The 12,884-nt window shown below is 41.0% G+C and overlaps 1 protein-coding gene across 1 annotated transcript in view; it reads right to left on the bottom strand.

Annotated features, from left to right (window-relative positions):
* Nucleotides 1-8,935: 8,935 nt before the first annotated feature.
* Nucleotides 8,936-12,884, bottom strand: part of RRAGD (Ras related GTP binding D) — a 34,208-nt gene continuing 30,259 nt past the window's right edge. Inside the window, exon 7 of the mRNA XM_043890279.1 lies at nt 8,936-11,922. Coding sequence (XP_043746214.1) covers nt 11,771-11,922 — 152 coding nt within the window. The 3' untranslated portion in view covers nt 8,936-11,770. The remainder of the gene's footprint in view (nt 11,923-12,884) is intronic.

The following is a 12,884-nucleotide window of genomic DNA, read 5'->3' as shown; positions in this document are numbered from 1 at the left end:
TTGATTTCTCATTTAAAAAAAAGAACCTGCCATAGACTTTCCGATTTTCTTCCCCCAGGATTTCCCCTTTGTGGTGGTTAATATGGTACTAACTTGCTGGCTGGTATTAATGTTAGGAGATGTTGGTCGTTACCAGGGGCACTCGTTTAAACTCTGGTTACCTTAACAAAAATGTCAGCCGGAAAGGAGTTCTTTGTTGTTTTCATGCCTCACCTTACTGCATTGCGGGCATAATAGTTTTGTTTTTGTCTACCATCTGGTGGCCAGTTGAGGGATCCAGGAGAGAAACTGCGTCTTCGTTTTTTCTTTCTTAATTTCTGCTATAGTCAAAATATGTCTTCCCTGCTCATTCTATGTGAACATTTTTCTAATATTATATCCCAGAAAAAAATATTCTGGAGTGGTATCAAGTGAGTATACCTGAAACCAGGGGAGTGCTTACAATACTAGTGCAGTGGATCCCTTCCACCAAATGACTTGTACCACATTTCAAAGTTCTTCCTGGGACTTCCCTGAGGGTCCGGTGGCCAACACTCCGCATTCCCAGTGCAGGGGGCCTGGAACTAGACTTCAGATACCGCAACTAATTTCCTGCATGTTGCATCTAAAGATCCTGTGTATTGCAACTAAGACCTGGTGCAGCCAAGTAAATATATAAAAAAAAGTTTTCCCCATTATTAAGCAAAGAACATTTTCTAATAGTTGTTTGCAACATTATTAAAATAATTTTTACTATGACTTTCTTAAAAATCATGTCTTTTCTTGAAAACCTAATTTGCTACTGTATCTTTGAATTTATCTGACATCTCCCCCCAAACTACAGCTCTTGATATCAGGGATGAGGAAAAGCAAACCTGCTTAGTATTGGGCTTTTGCTTTATTTGCATGATTGCATTTCTTCTTTTTTTAAAATAAAGGTGCTGTTAAAAATAACAACAAAAATGACAATACTTTATTTCTTACTCCTTAGTTCTGATGAACTGATGAGTCTGACACGAGATCTTTCATTTGCTAAACTGGGCTCTACAGGAAACACCTGCAGCTAAGACAGAACTGGTGTCCATGGGTGAGGGGCACCTCATGACGGCGGCTAGAGGGCAGGCGCAGCCGCGTCCCCCTCACACCTGCAGTCCTTTTCTAACAGCTCTTGGGCACTGTTCTTCTGCCACCCAGTCTATGCCTTTTTTTCTTGTGTCCCCATATCCTGTCGCCCCAGTTTGTCGTTCTCTGGACTCCTTTTAGCCACTTGCTGAGGGATAACACTTGGTCAGCGACAGACCAGTCAGCATAGCCGAGAACTCTGCTCTCTACATTCACAGAATTTTCAGTTCCTATTCATTAGGAAGATGCAAAATGACCAAAAAAACCACTATCAAAAGTTAAATACTTTTAAATAAAATTGTGTTTAATTTACCACTATAACATCCACAAACTTACCAAAAAAAATCATAGTCCATAGATGTGTGAAACATTCTATTGATGATGCTCAAGGCATACAAGAATTATGGAACTCCCAGTAATTCTACAGCCACAGAACATTAGACAATATTAATGCCTTTAGCACAAACAACCTTACCTGCTTCCTGGTAAAATGCTCTTTACAATTATAGGCAAATTTTGAATAATAACCAAGTCATCCACCACTTAAAAAAAAAAGTGGTCCTGGACTTCCTACAGTGTATTCTTTCATCATAAAATAACCAAAAGGCATGGGTATCCCATACTTTGTCTGCCTCATCGCATCTTGTGAGAAAACAGCTGGGCCAGTCTGACTTCCCCAGAAGCTGAAGCAGGCTTTAGGTGCAAATGTTCTTCAGTGGAAATATATACCATATATGCCAGGATAAAAAGCAAACTTTTCCCCAAAATATCATTCTTCAGAAGAGAGTTGCCTTATATTTTGTCTTTGTCCTTTTTGAAAAAAATCCTCTAAGAAGACACTATCTCTTGTAAGGACCTCAAGCAACAAGACACATTTCTTATATATTTTTTTTTTATAAAATTTCTTATAAAGGCCACCTAGCAGAATCAGGGGAAAATGGTGAAGACATATTTATTAATTATTCCTGAGGTTATGACCTCGGAGAACAAGCACTGGAAATCATTAGTAGTAAGCTTCTTACAAAGGTATTAGAAATACAAGAATATCTATTTGTGGAGATTGTGAATATGCAAGGGAACAAAACACCTGTCCTTTGTTTAACAAGTGGCTCCTGAGATGCAGTAAAATCTCTACTGACAGCAAAAGTGAAATTTTTCTGATTGACACAGCTGAAAGCCTGGATCAAATGAAAGAAAAATTAAAGAACTTCCTCAGAATTTTCCTACATTTGTTAAGATCTTAAAATTAAAAGAGAGAAGGAAAATATTTTAGGTTAGAAAGAAAATCCTCAGGTATCTTTGATCTTGTCAGTGGGTTTCTTCTAGCAGTGCTTACAAATGGCAGGCCATGACCCAAGAGTGGATTGTGAGGTCTTTTTTTTGTATAAGGGAAAGAGGAAAAACACTAGAATGCCTTGGAAGTAGACAGGATAGTACTTAATGAGAGGTCATTAAAAAGTAACATTTGCAAGTATGAGGACATGATAGTTTGCAATGTGAAATTGTATTTATTGTGTCTCACAACAGAAAGTTAAAAATGGATTTCATAAAGGGTTAACTCCTATAGTTCTGTCCTATGGCAGTGTTAAGCATCCCATTCAAACACTGCTTTGGGTATGAATTCACAAGTTCATTCTGTCTTTTTTTTTCCATTCTGCTTTTTAAAACAGTTTATTTTCAAGATTGAAACTCCATCTCAGCTTTAACTGTAAATCATTTATTGAAACTAAAAACCATAATATTCTATCAAGACTGCTGAAGGTGGCAGGTTCAATCCCTGCTTGGGGAGCTAAGATCTCATAAGCCACACAGTGTGGCCAAATAAATAAATAAAAAGCTCTGTATTAGCCTTATTTCCTACATCAGCATTGCCTCACATCTTCCACTGTAACTCATATCAACATATTAGGAGGATATAAACATCACCTTGGCCAGCACTCACAGTACCTGGTACAAACAGATTGAAAAGCTCTGTATTATAAACATTTTATTAAAATAAAAGTGTTAATAAATAAAAAAGAAAATTTTATTAAAGTAAAAAATTAAAGTTTATCTGTAAGATAAATTTTTTATTAAATCTAATTTGGAAATCATATTGACTTTGCATGTGGATTAAGTTAGAAAAGTCTGAACATCAAAGTAATACAACACAATTTTAAGATAATGTACCATAGAAAGCCCAGAGATAAATCCACGTACCTGTGGACACCTTATCTTTGACAAAGGAGGCAAGGATATACAATGGAAAAAGACAACCTCTTTAACAAGTGGTGCTGGGAAAACTGGTCAACCACTTGTAAAAGAATGAAACTAGAACACTTTCTAACTCCATACACAAAAATAAACTCAAAATGGATTAAAGATCTAAATGTAAGACCAGAAACTATAAAACTCCTAGAGGAGAACATAGGCAAAACACTCTCCGACATAAATCACAGCAAGATCCTCTATGACCCACCTCCCAGAATATTGGAAATAAAAGCAAAAATAAACAAATGGGACCTAATGAAACTTAAAAGCTTTTGCACAACAAAGGAAACTGTAAGTAAGCTGAAAAGACGGCCCTCAGATTGGGAGAAAATAATAGCAAATGAAGCAACAGACAAAGGATTAATCTCAAAAATATACAAGCAACTCCTGAAGCTCAATTCCAGAAAATAAATGACTCAATCAAAAAATGGGCCAAAGAACTAAACAGACATTTTTCCAAAAAAGACATACAGATGGCTAACAAACACATGAAAAGATGCTCAACATCACTCATTATTAGAGAAATGCAAATCAAAACCACAATGAGGTACCATTACACGCCAGTCAGGATGGCTGCTATCCATAAGTCTACAAGCAATAAATGCTGGAGAGGGTGTGGAGAAAAGGGAACCCTCTTACACTGTTGGTGGGAATGCAAACTAGTACAGCCGCTATGGAGAACAGTGTGGAGATTCCTTAAAAAACTGGAAATAGAACTGCCATATGACCCAGCAATCCCACTTCTGGGCATACACACTGAGGAAACCAGATCTGAAAGAGACACGTGCACCCCAATGTTCATCGCAGCACTGTTTATAATAGCCAGGACATGGAAGCAACCTAGATGCCCATCAGCAGACGAATGGATAAGGAAGCTGTGGTACATATACACCATGGAATATTACTCAGCCGTTAAAAAGAATTCATTTGAATCAGTCCTAATGAGATGGATGAAACTGGAGCCCCTTATACAGAGTGAAGTAAGCCAGAAAGATAAAGAACATTACAGCATACTAACACATATATATGGAATTTAGAAAGATGGTAACGACAACCCTATATGCAAAACAGAAAAAGAGACACAGAAGTACAGAACAGACTTTTGAACTCTGTGGGAGAAGGTGAGGGTGGGATGTTTCGAGAGAACAGCATCGAAACATGTATATTATCTATGGTGAAACAGATCACCAGCCCAGGCTGGATGCATGAGACAAGTGCTTGGGCCTGGTGCACTGGGAAGACCCAGAGGAATCGGGTGGAGAGGGAGGTGGGAGGGGGGATCGGGATGGGAAATACATGTAAATCCATGGCTGATTCATGTCAATGTATGACAAAACCCACTGAAATGTTGTGAAGTAATTAGCCTCCAACTAATAAAGAAAAAAAAAAAAAGATAATGTACCTCTTTTCTCAATAGGGAAGGCACTACTTCAGTAAACATGTTTACTTTCACATTCTATTTCTTACATTTGCTGGGTTGGCAAAAGTTTGTTCAGAAACCTGAACAAAGTTTTTGGCCAACATAATAGTTACAGTAGATTAAAGATATATTAATGATATATTAAGTATCACTATTGGTCTGCTCTTAGAAGAACAACTCAACTTCTCAGATGCTGGTTATGGTCCTCCATGGGCTTTGCTGGAGAATGTAAGATTCAAGACAACTGTGGTTGCAAACACTGACATCTGCAGGGCCTAAACTGGTTTATTTTCTATTATTTTTAGATATCAAAATCCTTGCATCGTCAGTGTCTGTCTGAGCTATTTTACTAAGCCCAAGGTCTGGCATATAATAGAGATCCTATCAATAATTGCTGAATGAAAGAAAATTATATCTCAGAAAATGACTGATGAAGGGAACCACGAGCGCAGCTCTTGAGGGAGAAGGAACCGAGGCTGGAGAAGAGGTCTGGGCCGGGCAGACAGGGGCTGCAAATGTCACTGAGGCGTCTGACTGCTGTTTGCAGTAGAAACCTACAAAGGGTGTGAGCACGCAAGCGGCGATGCGGTGGGACGTGCGTTAGAAGGTCAGCCCAGGTCTGGTGCAGAGAATGCAATGGATGGATGGCTGAGGCAGAGGGACGCGGGGAGAGGGCGCTGACGTTCAGATATGAGGAGGAAGTGGTCTCGACCAGGATAGCGGAGGGGAGAGAGAGAGAAGAGACTCAGGAGACCTTTGTCAGGCTGAGCTGAAGGGACTGGGGGATTGCCTGGAGGTGAGCAGGAGGCAAGTCAAGAATGCGGTGGAAGCCGTGTGCTGTGGTCCCTGAGGTCTCTCTTCAGTAATATTTGGACAGAACAGAACCAGGGATGCCCTTTGCTCCAGCCTCCAACCTCTTTTCCAGTCGCAACCTCCGGAATCAGCCATTCAGCTTCCCTGGGCCTCCAGGGCCTGCCAACACCATTTTCTGAGCTTAGCTCTTTACCAATTAGCTGTGAGCGCCCAGATTCATCGGAGCTGTTATACCAAGATGGAGGCCCCCTTCAGCATCCTGGTCATGCCTTTGCGGGCCTCCCACACCTCCCTCTCTCTGGGCTTCTACTCTGAATGGCGACGAAAGAGCTCTGGTGGGCGAGGGTCATTTTTCCACAAACTGTTCAAGAAGAGGCACCAATATCTCTTAAAAGGCAGAACAGGTGCAATGGCTGGACCCTCTTCTGGGACGTGCAAAAGCCTCTCCAGGATGAGGGCAGGTAAAACCCAGGAGCCTAGATAGTTGCCATTCTCATGGAGAAGAAACTTTCCTAAGTCCTTTTGGGTCTGCATGCCCTGGGTCCTGCCCTCATTTCCAGACAAGCAGGTGAAACTCATCAAGAAGATGGCAACCACGTGACTTACCTCCCCAGACTGGCTGGTCCCCAGGCTAGGCTGGCGAGCATCTCTTGGAAAGACTCACCCTCCAAGCAGAACTCGGAGCCTCCAGAGTCCTTCTGCCTTTGAGGAGGCCCTCTGGTGTTAGGGGTTCTTCCTGCAGCCATTCGGCAGCTTTCTAACCACCCTGGAGCAATCTCCCAAGCCTCAGACCAAATGGAAACAATAAAGGTTTTTGTGGGGAAAAAAAAAAAAAAAGACACAAGTTTCTGGCAGGGACACTAGGGAGGAAGATGATCACACCATCACAGGGAGACAATATTTAGTAAAGAAAGAAGCCAGTTCATTTTGGACATGTGAGATTGGAGATTCCTCTTACAGAAGAGTCCAACAAAGGTTACCTTAGTGGCAACTTTAAATATAGGTCTGAAGGGTTAGGGTTGAAATGTATCTTATAGAATTTTCATCCAGATCAGTGTTTTAAGTTATTACAACATATACTACAAAATCAAGGTAAAGATTGAATACAACTAAGATCAAAGGCTTATTCTCTCCTTGATTTTCTTAGAGCTTGATATACTAATGCTTCTCAAAAAAATCAAAAGGCTGTGGATTCCCTGGTGGTCCAGTGGTTAGACTTAGTGCTTTTTATTAACGTGGCCCAGGTTGTCTCTGGTCATGGATCCCACAAGCCTTGCACACGGCTGCCCCCACCCCAGAAAAGAAAAAAAAAAAACCGAATGGCTATAAAAAGGATTTACATTTTCTGATGTTTAAATGCTGTTAATATTATTTTTGGCAGTAGAATTATTTAATGGATTAGGAAGAAAAAAAGCATCTTTGTTGAGCTTCTCCAAGTGAAGCACAGTAGAGGACTGTACCTATTGATTTTGTGTCTATAAACGCCCCTGTCTGTCAGCCCTCATAAGCCCATGCAGCAGAAACCCCGAACTTCAAGTCCCTCTCTTTCTATTCATGAAACGAGGGCATTTGTGTGTGTGTGTGTGTGTGTGTGTGTGTGTGTGTGTGTGTGTGGCTTCTTGGCATGTTAAGTGTTAGTCGCTGAGTCATGCCCAACTCTTTGCGACCCCATGGACTGCAGCCCACCAGGCTCCTCGGTCCATGAGATTTTCCAGGAAAGGATACTGGAATGGGTTGCCATTTCCTTCTCCAGGGCATCTTCCCGACCCAGGGATCGAACCCGGGTCTCCTGCACGGCAGGCAGATTCTTCACCGCCTGAGCTACGAGGGAAGCCCTTAATTCCCCGACAAGGGATGGAACCTCTGCCCACTGCACCGGAAGCAGAGTCATAAGCACTGGCCACCAGGGAATTCCCAAAAGGAGGGCATTTTAAGGGACGTTTGGTGAGGTACTTGGAGCAGCGGTTGACGGACTGGATCCCTAGGTCAGGCTCCAGGCCTCGTGCCTTACTTAGTAGTATCTTAACCAAGTCATTGCACCTCTCTGGCTCCAGCTGCCTCAACTGTAAAACAGGGTAACAGTGCCCACTTCTTGGGCTTATGAGGGTAACTAGGTAAAAGCGCTTACGAACGGTGCACGGCATATTGTGTGCACTCAGCGTCTACTAGTATCCCATAATGTTGTTAAAGACATTTCCTTTCCCCTATACTCAATATCAACACTGATTAAAAATCTTGGAAGTAGTTATTTCAGATTAGATTTTCCAATCAGAAACAGGATTTCATATATAACATCTTATGCTAGCCCATTCGGAGAACTCTGAGTGTACCTGTAGAGTCATTATACGGTGGAATCTTACTAAGAATCAAAAGGTGGACTCTTAGGAAAAGAATTTTTAGATGGCTGGGGATTAGGGCCAGAGCAGCAAGAATCAAAATCTTGAGCTTACTGAAGGAAGTTCTACAGCCAAAACAACCATGTCCCCATCAAAAGTATGGAGGGATGAAAGTGAAGTCGCTCAGTCGTGTCCGGCTCTCTATGACCCCATGGACTGGAGCCTACCAGGCTCCTCCATCCATGGAATTTTCCAGGCAAGAGTACTGGAGTGGGTTGCCATTTCCTTCTCCAGGGGATCTTCCCGACCCAGGGATCGAACCTATACCTAAGTCTCCCGCACTGCAGGCAGACACTTTTTCATCTGAGCCACCTGGGCAGCACCATGGAGAGATGAATTAAAAAAAAAAAAGTAAATCCAACTTAAATAGAGAAATGTATCCTCATTTCCCTAATATGAGAGCTGATTAATTAGGACAAACACATTTATCTAAAGAAACCAGCAGGTCTGATGAAGCAGTGATATGCATGCACAGTATATGCAACCTCACAAATGTGAAAGACCATGCTTCCTTTTCAGGAAAGAGACCATTCTGATCCCAGAAAGATAAGTTATGAACACGCTTGAAATAAAATGAGATCCTTACCAAATCATGAGCACATGACACATGCTTTTAAACTGGCAGCTAATATTCCTGAAAGCAATGGTTTAACAATGGTTATAAATAACATCCTGCTCAAATAAAACATAATACTGAATATTATTGTTTAGTCACTAAGTCATATCCAACTCTTCTGCAATGCTATGGACTGTAGCCAGCCAGGCTCCTCTGTCCATGGGATTTCCCAGGAAAGAATACTGGAGTGGGTTGCCATTTCCTTCTCCAGGGGATCTTCCTGACCCAAGGATCAAACCCAGGTCTCCTGCATTGGCAGGCAGATTCTTTACCACTGAGCCACCAGGGAAGCCCAATGAATATTATACTTGATTACAAATTACATCCAGTCCGCATGAATTGAATGCATACCATACTTTAATAATCAAGACAATTCAGCTGTTTTTCTTGAATATATTTCAAACAGAGTTCGCATATAACCCATACATAACAATATTGCTGTGTTTTTATTCATTTTATAGTTAAGGGTCCAAAATATATTATGTTCACAAAATAGTAGTCTGTGAATGTCAACCAGTTTTTAATGTCTATTCCATCAGAAATATGCCACTCTGAAAAAGAAAAGAAATATGCCACTCTGGCCATATACGCTAATCTATATTACCGAAACTAAACAAAGATGATAATTCAGAGTCTCACCCCCACATGTAAGTTCTAATTGCCCTGAAAACCTCTAGGTCAAGTTCTCAACCTTTGAAAATGATCACAAATATTCCACAGCAGTCACCATAGCCATGTATTTGAGCTTCATATTTACACATTCTTTTGTATACTTATATGTATTTATAGTGGTGGATTTGAGACATGAAAGTGACCACACGTAAGAAAGCTAAGTCCCATATCAAAAACAAGTGAAAAAGGAACTGAAGAGATTTTGTGATTCCAATAGCACAGACTCCAGAAACTGAATGCTTAGACGTAACTCCTACATTTTCTTTAACTAAGAGGTCATCGCCATGCTGACGGCTTTGAGGCAGTTTCTATATATCAGTGTCATTAATCAAAGAGTGTACTTACTACCATGAACTTGGGTCTGATGCCATAGCATTAACTTTGCCTTTCCCCCAAAGAATCATTTGCTTTTGAAGTAGTAGGCATTTAAGGCACATTTTAACAAAACCCATCATATACCCAGCTTAAAAATGGAAGCTCCACCTAGTTACACTAATATATATACCTAAGTAACGTGTGATTTACCAGTTAGGCAAATGTCTCTATCTTGAGGATAAAGTTGTTTTAGAAAAGTGATTCTGTATTTGCACATTCAGAAAGAAAGACTGTGTAAAAAATATTAAAGAATTAGATTTGTAAGAATAGCCTCCAGGTACCATGTTGGTTATAGGTTTGGAAATTAGGAAAAAGACTTCCCTGGAGCCCCTGGGATCCTACACAGCGCTTCTGAGCAGGAATCATGAGGAAGGGAGTTAGGGCACCTACATGATTTTTACAAATTTCCTTCCAAAATGCACAGATCCTTGGGAGGGCTCAAACCTCAAATCAGCTACCACCTTAAATTGCAGTTTCCAGCCTCAAAGGAATAGGACTTGGGAAGAATGGATGAGGAGAGGATAGAAAGAAGCCACGGATGGTCTCAAGGAAAAGTTGCTTTAGGAACTATCCATTTTTGCTATGATCAGCATTGCTATCCCTACGAGGCTCTGCTAAAAATATATACATATGAATATTTTCTAATACCTGTCAACATGCTTTAGGGCACTGAGCCTTGGGATAGACTAGAATTATCTACTTGGAATGGTTTGGGATGGGGGTAGATTTAGAATCTCTTCACGTGCTGTTGGTCTAAAGTACACACAAGAGGAAGAATCTCATAGAAACAGACAGAGCTAACTACAGTGCCTCCTCTGGTCATCCTCGCCCCTGCCCTTTAGCAGTTTTCAGGACGGCTTTCTCAGCCATGCAGAGCATGCTGCGGGCGAGCCGAGCCCTGGCTCAGTCGTAGGTGGGGACAAGCAGAGTCCATGAGGCACGCTGTCACAGCTGAGGAGACTCAGAGGTGATGGATGTGCCCGCCAGGATTCAGTTCTGTGGCCGAGAACTGAAATATTGCCTGTGGTTGTGGAACAATGTCAAAAGGAGAAAAAAAGAAACTGGTCCTAAATAAACATTTGGATTCTTGCATGGCAAGAGGCCCATTCCACAGAGGCGAAAAACTGTATATATTTTAAAATTGGATATATTTTTAAATCTGCAAATGCTAGTCACCTCCATTTGGGAAACCATGTAGCTTCTGATATTACTTTAGCCTCAGTGGCAGGTACAGAAAAGCCTTCGGAAACCCTGCAATTCAGCGACATTCCCATTTCTCTCCAGTGATTGGCACCATTTTGGAAATATGGTCCCAAAAGACAACAATAACACAGCAGAAAGAAAGAACCTCTCTGTATAAAATGGTTTTAGAGATGTCTGTTGAGGTAAAGAGTTTTATAAAAACTGTCACGGAGGGAAGCACTGTCACAGCTATAGAAATGTTTAGATAAGTTTGGTGCTAATATTATTCTATAAAACGTCTATTTATATCCGTTATAAACAGGGGACAGGTCTTATTGCTCCTGGAGCTTGCCGCCCCAAGCTGTTCCTCCATGGAAAAATGATTTTTCTCAACAATTGGTAGCAAAGATTCCCATGCTTAAAAAAGTAATTGCTAATGCATCATTTTTTGATTAATTTCCGTTTGCCCCATAGATACAGACTCAGTATGCATGTCCTAGACACCAAGGACAGAACAAAGCTTAGAAAAGTTGTTTTATCAAAGTTTAGTTCCATGAGAAAAAGAAAACATGAAAAAGTGCAAAATATATACAGTTCCTGGCAGTGCGCACACAGGATTTTTTCTGACTACGGACCATAAAAGTTTACATTTGTGTAATGAAGTTACAGTAGATTTCACTTCATTGTTAATATACAAGTTTTTGCTTCAAAGTGCTTACTTTATTTAAAAAAGAGAAGATTAAAAGAAAGGGTGGCAGGATCTCTTTTTTTTTAAACAACAAACGTATGTCATATGTCCCCATCTCCTTCCTCCTCTTCCTTGAGTTTTTTTACAACAAACGTGTGTCTTGTGTCCCCATCTCCTTCCTCCTCTTCCTTTAGTGCAACACAGGGCAGCAGCTTCACTGAAACGTCTGATTTCCAAAGATGCTCCTGAAACCCCACCTACAGCAGCACCCGAGGCGTCCCGTTGGGGGTGGTTCCTTTCTTCTTCTGCAGCCGATTCTGAACCTTTCGCGATTTCACTACTTTCATTCTCACCTCAAACACTTCATGGATGGCCTTCCGGAAGCAATGAAAATTATAGTCAATCAGCCCTGGAGAAGAAAACAAAAATATTTCTAAGTGCCACCTAGAAGCCTTTTCAAGTCAGCCATAGCGAGGAAATGCCAGTAGGGGGCGGTAGAGGAGAAAACATAAGGTCCATAGACTTCCCTAGAAGGTCTGCAGCCGAGCTTCAGGCATTGCAGGCAAAGTCTTGTGAGTATCTATTTTTACAAACGAAAGGTTCCAGAATATATACCACATTTTCAAAAGCGTCTATGACCCCAAAGTTTTGAAAAACCAGCTGAACTGCCCTTTTAAAAAATCTTTCAGAATTAAAAACTGTAAGAACAATTAAGATATATCTTCAGTGAAATATTTATTATATCTTTTCCCCAAAAGGCATTATTAAATTGACTCTGAACAGAGGCGGACCTTGACTTGGAGGTCAGCTTACATCTCCAGGTCACAGTCCCCATCAATCAGCATTTACTGAAAAGATATTCAGGAAATATTTAAGCTACTGTCATAAGCCCTAGGGAAAACAAAGTCCCCAATTTCAGAGGGGTTATCATCACCTCAGGTCAACTCTGAGCTAAGAAATTCAACGATCAATGACACTCTCAGTGTTTCAATATTAAGTAAATTTTAAACAGCCAGTAGTATGGGGAGAATTTTCTTGCGTTTTCAGAGATTAATGATACAAAAATAGATAAAATATAATCCAAGTCCTGAGCCCATTTCAGATCATCAGCACCAATATGTAAGTATTGAGAGCAGTGTTATGTATACACCAGTCGGGATAAGGCAGTGGGTTCCCTTTACTACCTTTGAAAGTGAAAGTGGTAGTCACTCAGCTGTGTCTAACTCTTTGTGACCCACGGACTGCAGCCTGCCGATTCTCCAGGCTAGAATACTGGAGTGGGTTGCCATTCCCCTTCTCCAGGGGTCTTCCTGACCCAGGGATCAGGAAGTTTAAAGTTTACTACTTTTAAACTTATTAAAATAACTAGCC

The sequence above is a fragment of the Cervus elaphus genome, chromosome 28 (genome assembly GCF_910594005.1).
Source record: "Cervus elaphus chromosome 28, mCerEla1.1, whole genome shotgun sequence".
Classification (NCBI taxonomy): domain Eukaryota; kingdom Metazoa; phylum Chordata; class Mammalia; order Artiodactyla; family Cervidae; genus Cervus; species Cervus elaphus.
Note: the sequence above shows the minus strand (reverse complement) of the source record. Positions and strands in the feature narration are given on the sequence as shown.